Source organism: Lissotriton vulgaris, chromosome 7 (assembly GCF_964263255.1).
Source record: "Lissotriton vulgaris chromosome 7, aLisVul1.2, whole genome shotgun sequence".
NCBI lineage: Eukaryota > Metazoa > Chordata > Amphibia > Caudata > Salamandridae > Lissotriton > Lissotriton vulgaris.
The window spans coordinates 621,197,033-621,216,978 of NC_141695.1; the positions used below are offsets into that span (position 1 = coordinate 621,197,033).

A 19,946-nucleotide genomic window follows, 5' to 3' on the forward strand; every position below is an offset into this window, starting at 1 on the left:
ATTTGGGCAGCTCCAACTAGTGGAGATGCCCACTCCCCTGCCCAGGCCTCGCTTTTGGCGGCAACACAGGCTGGAAAATTAGTAAGCAGAGTAGGAGTGTACACCATACCCTGGCCCGCCCTTAGGGTTATTAGAAGCTGAAGTGAACACCTCTCTTAAAAAGTCTCCATCTAGAATTGGAGAATCGGGCCCAATAGGAACAGGGATGTGCCCCTCTCCAAAAAGGGAGGTGCCACCCAAAGGCTGTAGTCACCCTAGGGGACAGTAGCCATTGGCTACTGTGCCCTGACCTCAGTAATGCCCTTAAATTTAGTATTCAAGGGCTACCCTGAACCTTGTTCCTCGGATTTGATGGACCAAAGAAGATGGAAAAAGACCGCTACTGGACTAGGAACTGAAGCACTGCAGACAGAACCTGGCTGAACCCCTTTACCTGTAGCTGGTTCAACAACTGGACCGGTTGTCCTTCCTGAAACTCTACTAGGCCTCCAAGAAACCCTGGTGACCTTCCAACCTTCACCCAATCTCCAAGGAACTCCCTTTGGGCTAAAGACACAAGTCCCCAGCATCTGCCAGTACAAGAACCGCAGTGATTGAGGACCAACCATTGTGTTGACGTGACTCATCACTACCAAAAACCCCAAGACCACAGCGGTAGAGGACCAACACTTGTGTCGACACAACTGACCTGCCAGAAGAAAGCACCACAGTTGGACAACAGTCTCTCCGAGATGGCCCAACATCAGCAGAAAACTTCCATCCCCTGCCCATCTCCATCCTCGCAACCATGACTGCTGGGCTAGTGGTGCATTCCTTCGACCTACCGAGACTCGCAGACGACGACCGCAATGGAACCGGCCTACTGACGCCCATTCATCCCCATTGTTCTCCGCTGACCACAAGAGCAAACATTGCCGATATCAACTGCAGTGACATAAATCCTGAACTTTGCACCTTTCCGAATGCCCCAGTCTTCATGACTAGCCTTGGATTTGGCAAACTCTGAAACCTGGCCACCCCAGTGCCGCTGGCAGTGCAGTGCCTGCATTAAACTGCCCCTTGCCCCGGGCCAGTCTAAAACCCCCAAAGACTGGAAAAGTAAGTTGTGTACTTACCTGCTGATGCATAACTCCATTTCCTTCCTTTTGCATTTTATCTATTGCATACAAATGTCTAGCTTTTTCAAGTAATACGGCTTACTGTTTTGGATTGACAATACGAAAGCATTTCCAAGACCAAAAAGTATTCCACTGCCTTTGTGAAAGTGTTACCTGACAGAAAACTCTATTTATACGTAACTGAGTTCGACTTGGTTCCCAAAATAAAAGTAACTAAAGTAATATTTTTGCAAAACATTGGTCTGGATTTAGTCATAGAGTGTGCATTCCTGTCTTGTATGAGTGGGTACAACAAATGCATTCACACTACCCTCTGATAAGCGTAACTGCTCAGCCCAGCTACCACTAAATTGAGAGTAAGGTATTAGCTACTTTAGCATCCTGCATACCTTTGGGGACTCACTGGTCTCTGTGCACACTATACCTCTTTTGGTATAGTCCATACAGAGCTGACTTCCTACAGTCCCTCTAGAGGTCGAATTTCAAGGTCCTCCCTAAGGAGGGAGCAATTTCCATGGGGAGCAATGGAATCTTGAATCAATAAAGCAAACATACAAGGAAAGATCAATGTCCTGACTCAAATCTCCTTTAAAATCCCCTTCTGTAAAAACCAGGGCATGGGCTGCAAAAATTAAGAAGGCCTCGATTGTAGCAGAATTGATTCACCCTGTATCCCATGCGGAGAGTGTATTCTTCCCTGTCCTCTCATTAACTGAGCCTACAGGTGAGCACTCTCCATCTTTCCCAAAAAGGCTGCAAGTGAGCACTCCCTATCCTTAGACACCCCGTTGCCACCTAGTACATCGGATGCTTGGTTAATCCAGGGAAAACAATCATCTGTGTGAGATTGTTCACTTGAACAGCTAAAAGATGACAGCAAGACCGAGTGTTGGAACACTTTACTGCACGCACCTCAGCAGTTGGTATACAGCCATCCTGCGAGCATAGCAAGGTCTTGGAACAAGATGTTTGGTTTTGTCGGTTTCAAACATTAGATGCTGCATCAGAAGCGCTTGAGTTTCAATCAAATAAATTCAACGTACAAACCTCTCTGCTTGAGCCTCTGGTATAATACACTGCTGCTATAGATTCATGTTTTGAGAACTTCCACTTGACAATAAACAAATTGCTTAGTGATGCTAATAAACCTCTCCGCTGCTAATCAAGAGACAAACTCCAAATTGCACATGTAGTCCTATGAAGGATAAACGTCAAGAATTCCCCACTGTTGCGTCTTCTCTGGTTGAAGAAGTTAAATCTATTAAAGTGCTTTATCTCTCCTCTAAAATGGTCACCCGTGTTGGGGTGCCTTATTGCTCAGAAACTTCAGGATCAGAACATCAAAAACTCGCATTAGCTCCCTAAAATTGACCCCCGGGCTCCAACTAAACTGTGTGTGACAGCAGAAGTACATAAAAGGCAGGACCATGAGGAACATAATGGGTGCGATTAACCCAAATCTAATGAGTCTCCTCCTTATACAAGAGAATGATAATTTTCTAAAACTTCTACTAAAAAGTCCTTTATCAATATCTCCCATGAAAGCTTCCACTTCCTAGAGAAGTGGACAGAAATAACTTAAGAAAACAAAAGGAAATAACAAAATGCAAAAGCCCTGAAACTAAGAGAAACTACTACCAACTTGTTCTCCAATGTTTTCTCAAACAAAAGGAGCATCTTCTGATTATGAAGCCCAAAAAACAACTCGCCTCAAGGCCCAATAGGAGGAACTCACTCATCAGTGCCACGGAGAATTACAAGAAGTGTATAACTATTGGTTCTAAGATTGCCTTTTCAGATCTCAAAAGGTTAAATTCCCATCCATCTGAAAGCTTGAAACTACCTAAACCTAAAACGATATCACCACCTTCGCGCAAATCATGCTCAGGGAGCGAACCAGCTCTGGGAGTTACCAGGTGTTGAGAACGGATAGTAAAGAACTAACCGGTGGGAACCATCACAAGTCACCGGTAAACAGTCAAACACCAACTGAGAAATGGTCCGACCATCATCGCAACATGAATATACCACAAGTGTGCTCACTCAATGGTTCGTCCGAGGCTTTTAAAAACATTTTTTGGGGAGGGGGGGCGGGGGTTTGGGAAGGGGGAAGTTTTAAATAGCGTGAACTCGACCCAAAGGTATCAAACAGGGTGCATTCTGACCCCAAGGCTTTTCAATTTGTTTATATCAGACCTAAGTGCATACCTTGATGAAGTTAAATCACATCCACCAATGCTGGGACATTGTCAAGTAATCTCATTACAGTATGCGGATGATGTAGTTCTGATGAACTTGACTAGCATTGAGCTTCTGAAGCTTTTAAACAATCTCCACGCGTACTGTGCCAAAAGCAAAATGGTGGCTAACCTCACAAAAACTCAGATCTGGTGTTCAGAAGGAAGGTCAGGAAAATGTTAGTTGGTTCCTGGGTGGCCTGCTGGTCTCAAGAGCCAGTCAGTCAGAATAAGTTTATTTTGCCAACACAATGTTGGCATAAAAAGTATACTACATATAAAAGACAATTCACAACATTACAGCATATATGAAAAAGGTCATTACTTTAAAATACCAATACAAGTTCATGATCATTACACAACAATAAAATAAAATCATTTCATTTATAAGAATATAATTTCAGGTTATCGATCTCTATTTAGTGCCAATATTAAAAAAGGACGCTAAAGAGCCACTTGCTACAAATACCTCAGTGTCTGGCTGCAGGAACGCCTACCTTTTTGTTTGCATCTAAACTCATTAAAGCCAAAAGTCCCTCCTTATTTCAGATTTATATCCTTACACCACAAATTGCAAAGCCCAACTTTGGCATCTCTTCCTGCAGTGTTAAAAAACAAACTTATTCCAACAATCAGCTTTGACGCAGTGGCTTTCCTGGGGAAGTGTGGGGCCTCTCTCAATTCTGCACAAAGTAAGACATTTCAATTTTTTTTCGACTACCACAAAACATCTTCCTGGCCCAGCTGCGGTTGGAATTTGGTCTGCTAAACCAAGTGTTGGTACAACACCGCTCTTTACTTAAGAACGTGTCACTATTAAGGCCGACCGATCAGGCGACACTGTTCCCAGCTACGGAAAGAAATTCAGAATGCTATACCAAAAATAACTAAACAACCCCACCTGCATTCATACTTAACTGCTTTAATTAGAATCGTTTTTATTAGAAAGTTGCTTTATGCATGTTTTGGATTGTGTCAAACTATTGGTCGGCTGCCAAAATGGTCAAGGAAACCTTGTTCTAAATGCAGGCTGTGTAATTTACACACGGAAAGTCAAGTGTGACTCACATCGTATCACTTTGCCCCAAGCTGTAGGCTTTGTTGCGCAACCTTGTTAAACAGCATGGCATCAGAACATACCGTCACGCCTTACACTTAACTGAACGGTGAAGGCCTCTGAGTGGTTGCGGCTTTCATAAAGTTTATTACAAAAGCAGAGAGGCTCTTGTCAGACACAAGTTTAGATGCAGCAATGTGAAGGCACCACGAGCAATAGCTTCAGACTGACCCCGTTCAATGTTCTCACTGTCCCCGTTGCACTTTACTAGGTATAATAGAAGAGGCAGTACAGGACATAATGTGGAACAATAAGGAACATGAGAACATGAGGGGCCACTATGAGGGAAATGTTCTGGTCCGACGCTGCGTAACATCAACGTTTGCACTTTATAGCGAATTGTCACTTCCTAGAAAAAGTGGACAGGTCATTGTCAGATAGCATGTTAATTGTAGATGTTCCATTAAGGGGGGATGGGGGGGGGGGGGGTGAGTAAATGTTGTTTTAGTTTGATGTCTTTTCTTCCATGTTTAGCACATTAGATCTTGTCACACCTGCACTTTATATTTGGTTTGATGGAAGCGGCAGTGTAAGACGATAGGTAACAATGTGGACAAAGAGCATATGGAATGAGTGTACCTTTTCTGGATTTCTCTGTTATGCTACCCTTGCACTTTTAGCAGATCTTGCACTGTCACATTTGCATTATATATCTGGTTTTATGAAAGAGGTAATGCAAGATAAGATGGGATATAATGTGAGGCTATTGTTTTATATTTCTGTGAATCTTCTTTTCGGATGTGTAAATGTACGGTTTTAATTAACTGAAAAAAACTTGTCACCCGTCATCTGATGCAGGATTGCTGTGAGGAAGGAAGAGCAGAGGTCATAGTGTGACAGCATCTTCCCTTCTATGCCACCTCCTTCTTTCCAATCCTTCACCGTGAAGGCTTGGTGCGGTGAAGGGATCTCATCTTCATCCTCAGTTGCTCGACAAGGTTTCAGATGTGCTGTGCATGCTACAGAACAGACCCCACACATGAGCCCTTCTGCTGGAAGTCCAGATTTATCGGTCAGATGCCCCGATGTCCGGATCCCTCAGTGCATGAGGGTATGGGAGCTCTGAACGAGGATCCTGCCTTAAGTGCTAATGTAGCAGGAGCAGCATGATTAACATAGCAGTCCTGGCTGACTAAACAAAGCTAGACATAGGGTGTGTGGTCAAAATTTGTAAGCCTCTCTTTAAAACAGCCAAGTTGACTCAATGAACCAATGTGTGATATATGCATCTTTTGAAGATATTAAACAGGTAACGATTCTGCCAAGGGGTAGGGGATTTTGCATAGCTTATTGGGGGAATATTTGAGGTGGGCATGGCAGAGAGACCAAGATGAAACAGATTGAAAGTTAACGGGGGTCCTGGAGTTACACTGACCCATGAAGCGGGGTCAGGTGAAAAGAAAGTAGCACCTCAGTTCTCACCTGAACGATGACAAACAGACCCTGGATGACGGGGTAGATCATCATAAACTTGGATGTACAGCTCATGTGTCCCAGATGGTGCCCGATTTTGAATCCATCCAAAAGAAGCGTACATATGCCAAAGACGAGGAGGCCACCTGTAAAACAACAAAGAGGCTTCAGCCTTCACTAACCTGCACATACATGCAACAGCCACCTGAAAAAAATCACAATTTAGGCTTTTATACTTCAAGCCTTGAGGACCAGATATGCCTACCAATCCTCGACAACTTAAGAAACAAGCAACCAATGGATGCGGTTCACTCAGTGTCGTATAATCCAGGAGAAGTGCTTACGTTTAAAATACTATCAACAGGCTGAGAAATGCTGAAAGGTAAAATGCAAATGGTCTGCTAAAACTAGGCCCACAGAAAACAATCCAGTTGCATGTACAGTTCTCTCATTAGTGCCTCCACTTCAACATTGAGAACTACCATACGTCATTAAAACGGCAAGCATGCAATACTAATGTCAAGCATATAAATAAAATCATGCAGCCAAGACTTTCATTATATACATCATGTAACTTAAGCTTTCTTTCTTGAGTTTAAACATTAAAATATATGTATATACATACATATACACACACACACACTTGTATTGACAGCAGGCAATATGATGCAGAGGATGTTAAACGTATCCGATTTCCTGCAAATAAATGAAGCAACTGAACAGAATTCCAAGACAAATCATATAATGTAGACACATACAATAGTTTTACTAATCCAATACAGTCACAAATGTAGAAAGCAACACAGTCACTTTATACATATTTTAATTATTTGTCTGGTTAAAGGGCCAAAGCGATCAGTGATGCAGCAGGTGCAGTAGCACTGGGGACGAAAGGTGGGAGGGGATCTCATTGAACCCGAGCCCTCAGAGTGCAGCTACACTAGGCCCAGTAACACTAGTGCCTGGCTACCCAGTGCTGCTCTTCATCCCTGGTGACTGGCCCTTTTAGACCTGCCAACTTGTGAAAATGGAACCCCTGTTAGGGTGGGCGGGCCTTGAAGGGCTGGGGCTTTCTGCCGAGCACAGTCAGAGGCCCTTAAGTCATTGCCTTCCTCCCTGCACGCCCAAAAAAACTAAAACTTCCAATACTTTTGAGGCTGCCGCCAATGTCCTGGAGGGTTTCCGCACCCTTTAATTGGTATCGCTGTGCTGAGCCTCCAAACAATCAGCTGGAATCCTAGCGGCAGCCCATCATTAATAAAAAGGGAGGGGCCCTGCCCCGCTGCCTTTTGCAAAGCATGAGTGTGTCAAGCTGAACAAAGTTTCAAAACATGAAGTGCTACAAGGGACTTGTTTAGAGTGCGTTGGCTCTTAGTTAACGAGTGGTTTGTCAAAATCCACCCTATTGTATCAACAAGATATCAAATTAATTACAAAGCAACATAGATGCAAGGAAGGGCAGGTTAAAAAGAGAGCTAGAGAAGGTAAATTTGTTCAGAAATAAATTTTACTTGATAAAAATGACAAGGGATGCAAACATAAATCAATTCAAGCAAAAGGGATCATGAACTAAGAAAGACAATCAATTTCTCAATAATTCTGAACCCAAAATATCAACTCCAAATGATTCAAACAGACAACCCAGATTTAACAATCAGACATGGTTGTGAGGTGGCGTCAAACAACTGCCTTAGAGGAGATGATAATCAGATGTCGACGTTTCGGTCTTGGTTGTTTTCATCAAAAAGACCATCATCAGGACGATGTTTTGTTTCTATGCTGTAAACAACTCCCAGAGGAATAATAAGAAGGGGCCGCAATGCGTTGTTCCGGCGGTCTGATGGAAAATCTTATCGCTGGGCAGGTGGTGTTGAGAAGATTCCAATAGTCCAGATCAGCTAATGTACTGGTTTTATTTGGTCCAAAAATCCGGAAACTCCGCACGGTCAGCTTCGGTTTGTGGCACCGAACCGAAGCTGACCGTGCGGAGTTTCCGACGAGGAAGAAATTTGAAAAACAGATTAAGCCCTACTGTACCTCGTGGCATTAAAACCCCAACTTGGCTGACGGAACAGATAAAAGGATTATTTAAGTGTGGATGTTGCGGCGTATGCAAATGGGCAAAACATGGAACCAAGACCTTCTCAGGGTATAACAAGCATAACTTTACCATCAATCTTAACATAAATTGCAACACAAAATATGTTGTCTACATACTTGAATGTTCGTGCAGAAGTCAATATGTGGTACAAAAGGGGGTGGTGATGGACGGAGCATCTGAATCAATCAAACACTCACACCCAGTCAAAAGATCTGGGTTTAATCCATCACCGTTCTTTAGCCCACTCTGCCACTCCAGTTCAGAATATGTGGGCAGCACTATCCGGCCCTTGAAGAAATGCATTAGGGAACATGTCAGAGCAATACATCAATTGGACGCACGTTACCCAATGGCATTGCACATGGCCGAATGCCCTTCACAAGGAACACACAAGAAATTTCAATTCTATGGAATTTACGTCACTGAGGCCAGCAACTGAGGGGGCAATCGTGAATTAAGACTCCGGCGTCAGGAAGCAACCTGGATCATGCGCTTGCACACTGTTAAGCATGGCCAAAATTCTGACAATGAGTTTCATTACTTTCTAGGCTCATGAACACTGCCATAACCAAGCTTGCGGTATTTCTACTTTGTATTTTTCCTGTAGAATTTTGTGTGTTGGTAATGACTTCAGTTAATATGTCTTCAACGTAAATATTGTTCATTTATAGACCAAGTTTTAAATCAAGGACCCTTGTGTTTCTTTGACTCAACTTAATTCTGGTATGCTCTTTGTCCCATTCAGTGGTATCACGATTGTTTGCACAAACAATTTCATTCTCCCATGTTTAAATTGTGCTGCTATCTCTTTGCTGAAAAAAATAAATTGTTGAGTTTACATGCTTAGCCCATTTACGATATGTGTTTTCCTTGCTCGTGGAGTTTTTCCTGTACACCTTCTCTTTACTGAAGTTCACGTTAAGCAGTGATGATAAAAAGCTAATTCGGGATCTTTTTTGGACTGTCAGTTTTACCATCTTTTCAACAATGCAGCTGTAAAATAATGATTTCAGAAATAATATTTGTTGTGAGATAAGGAATTAGTTAGACATTTATACTGTCAATCACATTCTGGCCAGGTTTGCCCTGTACCCTCTCTTCTTGCCTTTTCTTCTTTTTCATTCAATATACTTTATCTAATCTTTTTTTTTTTCCTTGTTACACCGAGCGTTAGTGTTTCTGTCATTGTCGCGTGACACACTTCCGTCTTTCTCAGCTTTCTGCGTTGACGGTCTAGTCCTTTTTTAAACATACGAGGCTCCGCCCCCCACTCACCGTACTTAGTGAGGGCTTGTTGGAACGTATGCTCCTTCCGTATCCGGATTGAGCATTAATCCTCTTTTACTCCACTGCAGATGCAGGTAAGCGTTTGACCCCTTTTTAAACTGACTTGTGGTTTTGGACTATTATGTCCATGTCGAGCACTCTGGGACTATTCTAGGAACACAGTTATTCATCATTTTTTGCCCTGGGGAAGTTCCTTGCATAGGAACGAAACGCGTTGGTTGTTGTCAAGTGTTTGTATCAAGAAGAATAAAAGAACTTGTTTCATAAAAAGTGACCAATTTGTGACTTCAACCCTGGTGCTGCCTCCACTTTTGCATTGCAGGTAAGTATATGACCCCTTTTTAAAGTGACTAGAGGTTTTGGGCTGGCGTGGTGCGTACAGTCCCATTAACCTGTACCTTCATTCGTTTTTGTCTTTTCAGCATTCTCCGATCAGGACGGCTGTACCCGCCCGTCATTTTTCCCTGCTCCCGCGCCTGGCATTTTTCCCTGCTCCCGACTACGTCCTTTGTTTTGGAAGCATGTGACTATTTATTGGAGACATGGATTTTAATGTTTTCAATCCTGAAGTATCAGTATCGTGGCAATGCTACCTGTTCTGAATTGTTTTCTTTCCCACCTTTTTCTTCTATATACCTTTTCCTTTCTAGGTTTCATTCCAGGTCCCTTTCTCTTTTTTGTTGGGACCATATATATTCGTTTCCCATTTACAGAGTCTACTTCTAGGTTTCACATTTCACTCCAGGTTCTGTCTACTACCTATGCGTGAAGTCACAGATTTTTGTCCTTTCCACTTCTGTTAAAGGGTTTCCACTCACCAGGAGGTGTATTTTCTTGCCACATTTAATTGCTTGTCCGTTGAACGATTGTACCATCTATACAAAGTACTGTACTATCTTTTTGATTTATTATCCTCATCCCTGAAAAATCATGGGTGACTACCCATCTGACGAAACACGTGTCGGCTGGCCTTTTCTTGGTATCTCCTCTAGAAGGAGGACCAATTATCACATAAAACAAAGAAAAATTACTATCGGTCGTGGACCTTGTCCTTTGTTTTTCTGCTTTCTAAACAAAAACATTTGATACATGTGGTTCCTTTTAAATTGATTTTTTTTAACGTGGGCACAGGACTTTAGTCTTCACATTGAACTGGGTTGGCTCTTGTCTACTCTATTTCAGGGGTTTTGGGGTTTTTCCTTGACCTAGAAGTACCTACTCTCACCTCAACTTATGTGCGCCAGTTTTTCCTGTATATTGAAAACCCTATGCAGAAATCCCCCTGTGCTGCACAATGTTTGCTTTTCGTCAGAGTTCAGCTTCACTAGAGGACAGGTGGAGGTTGATAGTGACAGGTAGCAAAATAGTAAAAGAACAAGAAGATACAAAACCCGCTGTAGAAAATTAGAAAATAGATTTTATTTTAGGCTGGTGCAAGATAAAAATAAAGGGGCAATACAGATACCATCTCTACGAAGGTTTGTGATCGAAAATGTAAAAAATGATTGTTAATTACAAGGAAAATTAGGAATATTCATGCTTCTGAGACCATAGAAACAAGTCACAATCCCAGAGAACGAGAAGTTTTCCCCCCTTTAGGGCGAGATGTTACTGCTCTATCTCTGAAATAGCCAAAGTCGGCTGGTTTTGGAAAGTTAGTCCATTGAAATGAATGGAGATGGAGCATTTGGAAGGTGAGGAAGATATTCAGTCACATTGCCCTTAGAAGGCCTTCTACATGAATGATGGGTCATGGGAGGGTGGCACACTTCCAAATGAATGGGGAGATGAAAAGTATTGTATTGTATTGGAATTGCATTTATATAGCGCTTACTACCCCTGATGAGGCGTCAAATCGCTTTTTCGGCAAGTAGCACCCTACTCTGGGACCCATAGAGGATTAGTGTTGAATTAGTATAGTGAAACATGCAAGTACATTATAAGTGGTGGATAGGTTAGTCAGTTAATTGGTTTTGGAATGATAGCAGAAGGATAGAGGAGGACAAAGGTTCGTATTTATATGGCGCTTGTTGACGCACGCTGTTCAGGAAGCCTACAAAGGATTTTAATTAATTAATTGCAAGTTTATATAGCGCTAGGATCGACTCCCGGAGGAGTATCTCCGCGCTTCGACCGCTGCGAAACCCTTCCTGGCTTCCCTGATAGATGGTCCCTTAATGGGTGTCTCCAGGGTGAGACCAGGCATCCCCGGCGGTCTGGTGGGGCCGTTAGTGCAGATGAGGCAAGCTTATGCCCAGAGTTGCCGAGTGTGATCGCTGATCAGAGTGGGCACCGAGGCGAGAGAATTATCGAGTCCGCTGACCCTGGTCCAGAAACCTGCCGCGTCGGGAATCGAACCCTGGTCCCGGGCCGTCCTCTGCTCTCGGGTCTGCCGCCTCTAACCAGTGAGCCACACTACTGCAGGATTAGTGGTGAATTAATATGGTGAAATATGAAGTAATTTCAGTGGTGGATATTAGTCAGTTACTTGGAGTGAGAAGGTTAACGGAGAGATAAAAGGGGACGAAAGATTTGTTATTCAGTTATTTGTGTAGTATATTAGTATAGTTTAATATGGAATATGAGAAGTGAGTCTGTTAATTTCGATTGAAAAGGATGGTGGAGGGATAAAAGAGTGAAGGTTTTATTTTTTTTAGGTCTTAGCAGTATGAGGAGACTTTTGGGTGAGTAAAAAGGAGTTTTGGAGGGGAGGACTCAGAGGGAAGAGTTTAGAAAGGTTTGATTTAGGGGATCAGTATAGTAAAAGAGGTGTCAGATGATGCAAGGAGAGGTAGAGTAGGAGAGAGTCTAGAAAGGGTTATTTTGGTGATCATAGTAGTGGTATGGGGTTTGGGATAAATGAGAGTGGATGGCGAGGATATATTGATAGATGTATAGGATGAGAGATAGGGTAGTGCATTGGAAGGAGTAGTAGAAGAAGTTTGAGATGAGTCAGAAGGCTGGGCTAGAAGATATATTGAGCGAAGTATAGGCTAAGAAATAGGGTAGTGCTTTGGAAATGCTAAATTAGAAGAAAGGGATAAATAAATAGATCCATAACTACATTGAACTTATATAGATACATAAAGGAGGTAAGTATATGTAGATTAAAGATATTGATAGAGGCACAGGATGAGAAATAGGGTAGTGCATTGGATATGCTTTTTCAGGAGAAGAGTAACCGACACACAGATGCAATTACATGGAAGGTACATAGATGCACATTGGCAGTATGTACATGTAGACCAAAGATGATTTTTATTAATTTATTATTATTATTTTTTCTCTCAACAACATAATTTGTTTACATGTTTATACAAAGTAATACACAAAGATAGGTACATAACTATAGTGAAACCAAGAAATGCTTGTATACAGAGGGATATGCTGTAAATGTCTGTTTGCGTATGGTGCTTATGTGGGGAAGAGCCAAATCTGGAGTAGTTTTCTGAAGATAAGGTGGTTGTCGGTGGACCTTATGCTGGGGGGTAAAGAGTTCCATAGTTTTGCTGCTTGAACAGAGAAGGAGGTGCCACTCATGTTTTTTTTCTTGTATGGTGGGATTTTGAGACGAGATGCTCCTTTAGATCGGAGGTTCCTTTGTTGAACGTGTTTGGTGATTTTTTTTCCTGATTAAGAGTGGTCCCATTCCATGTATTGCTTTGTGGGTGATACAAAGCAGCTTGAACGTGGATCTTCTGGCAACCGGTAACCAATGCAGGGCTTTCAAGGCAGGGGAGATGTGGTCTCACGGTTTGGTATGCAAGAGTAGTCTGCCAGCAGAGTTCTGAATTTGTTGTAGTCTTTTCATGGTCATTAAAGGTGATCCGTGGTAGAGGCTATTGGCGTAATCGAGTTTGGACAGAACAAGGGAGATGGTAGCTTGGACCTTGTGTGGATATCCCAAATGAAGGAAAATTTGTTGCAGCGTTTTTATAGTAGCAAAGCTTGATCTTGCTAGTTTATCCACTTGGGCATTCATCAACAGCTAGGAGTCCATGGTCATTCCGAGGTTTCTTACTTCCTTCGATACTTTAGGCAGTGATCCCTGTTCATCAGGCCATGCGGCAAGCGGGTTGTAATGTTTCCATTCGCCACACGTGAGTATTTCAGTTTTTGAAGCATTCAATTTGAGATGGCTCCAGGTCATCCACTGATCCACGGCTCTGAGACAGCTGAAAATTGGTGATTTTCCAACGTCTTTGGGGCATTCCAGTTCAAGGAGTATTTGCGTGTCATCTGCATAGTTATAGTACGTAAGGTGAAATTTATTGATCAGTACTGGTAATGACTTCATGGAGTTGTTGAAAAGCATGGGCGAGATGATAGAATCTTGAGGGACCCCTGCTTTTGTGGAGTACGGTTTGGACAAGAAAGGTGGGGTATGGATGACATTAGTTCTGTTTCAAAGGTAGGACGCGAACTAGTCAAGAGCAGTTCCCTCTATGCCGGCTTCATAGAGTCTTTGTTTCAGAGTGTCATGGTCAACCGTGTCAAAGGCAGTGGAGAGGTCAAAGAGGAGTAGCGCAGCAACCCCGTTGTGGTCAACTGTATTCTTTAGGTCATCCCAGATGGGAAGGAGGGTAGATTCAGTGCCTCTTCCCGGACGGAATCTTGTTTGGAAGTCTGAAAGTATGTCATTCTCTTCAATGAATTGTGACGTCTGGGCGAACACTGCTCTTTCTATCAGCTTGCCCATGTAATGCGTCTGTAGTTGTCAGGGTTCAGCGGGTCCAAGTTTGTTTTCTTCAGTATAGGGCGTATGTATGACTTTTTGAGTTCTTCTGGAAATATTCCAGTAGTTAAGGAATCGTTGATTCTTCTTACCGGAGTGGCAGCCGAGGTTGTTAAAAGAATTGTCTTGAAAGTTTGTGACGGACAGGGGTCAGAAGGGCTGCTGGAAGGCCTGCTTGCCTCGACCAGGTCCATAAATTCATCGCGTGAGATGTGTTGGAAGGAACGGAGAGGCTTGATTAGAGCATTCTTGGATTGTTGTTTTGTAGAAGGGTTAGTGCTGGTGCTTCGTTTCTGTTTTAAGTACGATTCCAACGTGTCTGCTTTGTCCGTGTAATGATTTGCCACTTTTCTGTGGAATCTTGAGTAACAGGACGAGTTCCTTCTAGGCAATTTGGTTTGCGAAATTTATTGAGTATTTTATAGAATTCTTTATTTGCACATTTAGCGTTTTGAATTGTCCGATTAGTACCTTTTCTTAGCTTTTTTGATAGCAGACTTGTATAATCTGTTCATTTTCTGTAGGTGAAGTTGGTCTTGTTTGGCGTTTGTTTTGAGATAGGTACATTGCAGCTTTCTAATTTGTTGTTTTATGTCATTTATTTCTATGTTTCTCCAAGGCGTTTTTTTTCTTTCGTTCTGTTGTGTGGTTTTGAGTGGTATCAGGATGTCAAAAGCTTCCTGTAGCCACTCATATAGATTTTGAACAAAATTTATGGTTTCCAGATTTGTACTGGATGTTAGTTGTGTTTTCAAGTGCTCCAAACGGAGTTTGTTCCACGGCCGATAGGTGGATGGATGTAAGGTAGTTTTAGCTGAGTCGCTTAGCGTTGTTTTATGTTGGAAGGCAAGCAAGTGGTGGTCTGACCATGTGACTGGAGTTATAGTTTGAAAGGTAACTAGTTCAGTATTAGCAAAAATGACATCTAGGATATGTCCAGTGGTGTGTGTCGGATTGTGGACAATCTGATGCAGATCCAATGCGTCTAGGCCAGTAATTATAGTTTTTGGATGGGTCATATTGGGTTTATCAAACCAAATGTTAATGTCACCCAGAACGCACAGGTTGGAGTGTATTGTTATCAGGTTTGAAACTGTGTCTAGAAGTGTATCTGGAAATGTTGCCTTCTTAGGTGGAGATCTGTAAAGGAGCAGGAAGTTACAGGAGGAAGACGGTGTAGGATTGCATCTTGTTAGAAGAGACTCACAATTCTTTATGGAGATGTCGTCAATTTTAGTGATATGTATTGTTTGCCTGAATACAACAGCTAGACCACCTCCTTTTTTGGCTATATACGATTGTGGGTGATTATTTGATAGCCTAGAGGAATGGCTTCATGCAGGACTGGAGCCATATTTTCTCCCAACCATGATTTGGTTATGAATAGTATGTCTGGTTTTGCATCAGTGAGAAGGTCGTAGATTTGATGCTTGTTTTTAGAGAGGGATCGAGCATTTATTAGAAGACAGTTTAGTGAGTGGCCTTTGGTGATATTGGGACTTTGTGTGGTAGAAGAGTGATCAGTATTGTGTGGGTTTGTAGCAGGTGTGTTTTTAGTGCTGGTATTAGCTGTATTAGGATAGCAATCATGTAGCTGTTCTGTATCGTGTTCCTCATCCAGCATGCTAAGAAGGCATTTTGATGGGTCTGCATATGTATGTGTTGGAGATGGTGTTTGAGAGTGAGTTGGAGTGCTGTGTTGCTTTTGTGGTGTAACATTGCTGTGAAGTAGACACGGGGAAGCAAAGTTGTGAGGTGTGGCATGTTGCTTATATTTTTTGCCTGTGTTTAAGGCGGAAGGTGTATAAGTCAGGGTAGGTGGTGCAGCATTTGGGTCATTTAGTAATGTTCTAAATTGTCCAATGGATGGGAGGCGGTTAGAAGAGAGGTGCTGTATCTGTGTTAGGTGTGGTGTAAGAGTGAAAGCTTGGCATTGGAGCTTGTTCCTTTGTGTGGTTTGAAAGGTGGGTATAGGTTTGTATTTTGTGATGGTAAGTATTATGAGGCATTGCGCTTTGAAGATCTTGTTGTGCTGGTGTGTGTGATATGTCATTCAGTCAGTCAAAAACAACTTTATTTGGTTTATCATAACCATTAAGCATAGAGTAAAAATTTATAACAAAGCCCATTAGAAAACCTTCATATTTCAGTAAAACTTCTAAAATATTACTAAATCTAAAAATCCCAAAGTGGATCCACCCCTTGCTTTCATTCATTATCTACTTTCAATAAGAGGGTGTCCACTTGGGTCCTACATTTTACACCATGACAAATTAAAGTATTGGAAGTGCCTCTCATCCAGCTTATTACCGCCTGCCTGCTGGTACGAATTTGTAAGTCCTTAAAAGGTGCCATTAGCAGCTTCCTTCGTTCTATTTTTAAAGGGTCACAAATGCACATCAAATTACATATTGATTCTTTACGATATCCACACAGATGGCAATTTTCAGTTAGTTGTTTTCTTTTCCAGGTAGGGACTAAATCCTTTGTATTATAGTCACCCAATCTGTATGCCGTAAACCTCTTCTTTAAAGATAAACGAAAATGCGCCACTAAATAGGGTTGCGGTTTTAGTGTAGTATACAAATTTATTACCGCCCATGCGAGGCGTCGTTTGGACAGTCTTCTTTTGTCTTCCATAATTGAAAGTTTCTTGGCCATGGTGTTACACGCTTTATTAAATGTTATTCTCTCCAGCTTTTGATTCCAGATTTCGTCCATATCTAGTACAGCCAGGGCAGTTCGCAAGGAATCACCCCATGTATTTTTTTTTTTTTTTAATTGAATTGAATTTGTATTTCATTCCAACATAAATAGTTTAGCGATCCTGGTTCTGATGCTCTAAGTTTCCAGCACAATTTTACAAATGTTGCTTTTCTTTGGTATTCCGGATTCTGGAGGCCAAATTCCAGGCGCACCTGTGCTGGAGATACACCCTTTGGGAGATTAAAAACTGCTTTGTATGCTTTTGTCTGCAGTTCATTTATAATAGCAGTTTCTTGACCATGCCAGATTTCCAGGCCATAGGACAAAGTTGGAAGCAATTGAGCTGCCATTATTTTCAAGAGATGGCCGTGTGAGGGGCATTGCAATTTCTTGTAGAGCTGTTTGTAAGCAAAGATTAATGATTGGGCTTTTGCTTTTATATCCATTTTTTGCTCAGTAAAAGTCATTCTTTGGCCCAGTTTGATGCCTAGATATTTATATGAGCTAGTTTCCTCAATTTGTGTTCCCTTTGCATACCATTTATATTTTCCGGCTCTGGGGCTTGCTAGTCGAACCACCTTGTTTTTTTTCTTGTTTATTTCTAATCCTAAAAGGTCAAAGTAATTAATCAGTTTGTATATCATTCTTTGCAGTCCTATTGGGGTTTGACTCATAACCACAATGTCATCCGCGTACTGCAGGAACTGAATTGACTCATTTGCCAGTTTGGGCGGGTGGCGGTTTGTCTTTAGCAGATAATTATTTAGATCTGCTAAGTATATGTTGAATAGACATTGTGAAAGCACGCAGCCTTGTTTTAAGCCATTGGTTATTTTTATCTTTGCTGATAGTCTGCTGCCATCTCCTAGCTTCACCCTAGCCCATGTTTCGCTGTATAGAGCCATTATTGTGTTTATCAATTCCTGAGGTAATCCGGATTCTTTCAATTTCAGCCAAAGTCTATCTCGCGGCACTCTATCGAAAGCAGATTTCAAATCGATGTAACAAGCTAGTAGACCAGTTTTTTTTAAAGCAACTATTGTTTTTCAAATATCGCATGAAACATCTGTACTGCGGAATTTTTTTTCATCGAATGAAATGAAACCAAATTAATTAAAGAACTGAATACATTGATGAAGGAAGCCCGTTTGGAACTTTTTTTGGATGCTTAAACAAATTGCATGATGTAATGCTTGGATACAGTGAAATTATACTTAGATGCTCCTTGGGGTGTTGTTGATTTAAATATTTTAAGTAGTTTTGTTGACGATGGGCTGCTACAAGTGAGCGTCAACCTAAGAATTGAACATATCCAGAGTGAATGATTATAGTGATTTCCCGCTGTGCACACGATTGGAGTACCCTCATCGTCTGAGTGTTTTTATACAGTTTTTTTTAATTATAGCTTTTTCGATTAAGATTGCCATTGTTGCCAGATTTGTGATGGTGCCCATGCACTTTCTAAAACCAGTTTGAAATTTTGGGATTATTCTTTTTTCCTCCGTCCACTCCTGTACATGTTGTAAAATGCAAGATGCAAACAATTTTGCCTCTACATCTATTAAGGCAATGAGCTTATAATTTACAGGTTCCATTCGGCTGCCATTTTTATAAATTGGATGGAGTAAACTTTCTCCCCTGGAAGCTGGTATTGTGTTCTCTGAATGCAGCTGGTTAAAAAGAGGAGCAAGGTAATTAGCCCAAAAATCTGGATCTTGCTTAAAGAGGTCCTTTGAAAGGCCTTTTGGTCCTGCTGCGCCAGAGGACTTCAGCTTTTTTATCACCACCTTTAAGCTTTTCGTTGTTGTAAAAGTTATTGGTTCTTGTACTACAGAAAGCCCTTTTTCCAAAATGGGTCTGCCAGTTGAGGTTGGTTTCTGCTTCAAATCCACTGGTTCGTCTGGGCTTCGGACTACACAATTTGTCTATATGTTGGATCCACACTGGCTCACTTAATCCTGTGTTCTGGAGAGTTTTGGTTCCCTTTGATAGTTTATTTATTAGTCCCCAAAATTCACTGCTGTTTGGTAATTTACTTGCCCCCAGTAATTTCTCCCAGAGATTTTCAGTATGTACTCTTTTTGCCTCTCTGCACGTTTCCTTATATATCTTTCTCATTTTGTAATTTGCATCTTTTCCCAATCTGGCCACTAAGGCCATTGCTCTTGCTTCCTTTGCGATATTTCTCTTCCGGCCTCCCAGCTTTGTATTGTACCATGGTGCCTTTCTCGCTCCGTACAAGGCTTTTCCTGCTAAGCCTGCTGGAAATTTGTCTAGCAGGAACGTGCTCAGGTTCTCCCAGTCCTGTACTAGTAAGTTAGTGCCTAGTGCCTCATTATTCCCCACAGGTAGTTTCACTATGTTCATTATTTCTTCCGTATTTGTTCCTCTCCAATTACATTTCCTTTGATTATGCAGTTCAGGCCTTACAACTAAGGATGATGTGCTCTTTTTATGCACCAAGTTCACGGAAAATGCGGTTTCTTGGGGAAAATGGTCACTCTCCGGACGAATTTTTATGGAAAAAGACTCCACTAAATTAAATAGGTCTTTACTAATTATGGTGTAATTAATAGTAGATTGGTTCTTTCTGCTTAGGTAGGTGAGTCCCGCTGGTTGGTCTCCCTTTGTGTTCCCATTCAAAATGACAAATCCTAGGGATTCCAAGTCTTGCTTCCAGCTGGGAAATTCAGGCCCGCTTTGACAACCTTTCTTATTTGAGTGAGCCCCTATTAAATTGCAATTGAAATCTCCAGATATTAGCATACCGTAATTTTGATATATTACTTGTAGGATTTTTATAAAATTTCATCAAGTTTAGCAAGCTTTCCAATTTCTTTGTCTTTTCCGGATGGGTGTAAATATTTAAAATCAGTAATTTCCACAAAGCTGCGTGGAAGGGTCGCTTACATTCCAGTTTAAAAGTGTGTGTGATATGTTTTGCTTTTGAGGAGTAGTGAAAAAGGATGCTGATGTATATGTTTCATGCAATGGATTTGGTTGTGTAGTATTGTATGTGAGAGAAGGTTGCGACGTTGAGGGGGTGGTGATGTGTTTATGAGTAGAGGGTATGTTGTGTGTATGAGGGAATGAAGTAGAGGTGAGTGTTTATCTTAGACTGGTTTGTTGCAAGACTTACAAAGTGTGGTGGTGTGCAGTGTGTGTGTTGTGCGTTAGTGTTATTATGGTAGAAGGGAGAGGAGGGTGTTTGTTGGACAACTGATGGAAGGAA

General features: G+C 41.7%; 1 protein-coding gene across 2 annotated transcripts in view; it reads right to left on the reverse strand.

Annotated features, from left to right (window-relative positions):
- The window catches only part of LOC147702143 (proton channel OTOP2-like), a 340,145-nt gene that overhangs the window by 234,097 nt on the left and 86,102 nt on the right, over positions 1-19,946 (reverse strand). For both annotated transcript variants that reach the window (XM_086930791.1, XM_086930790.1), the window contains exon 3: positions 5,895-6,031. In XM_086930791.1, the coding sequence (XP_086786917.1) occupies positions 5,895-6,031 (137 nt within the window). The remainder of the gene's footprint in view (positions 1-5,894; positions 6,032-19,946) is intronic.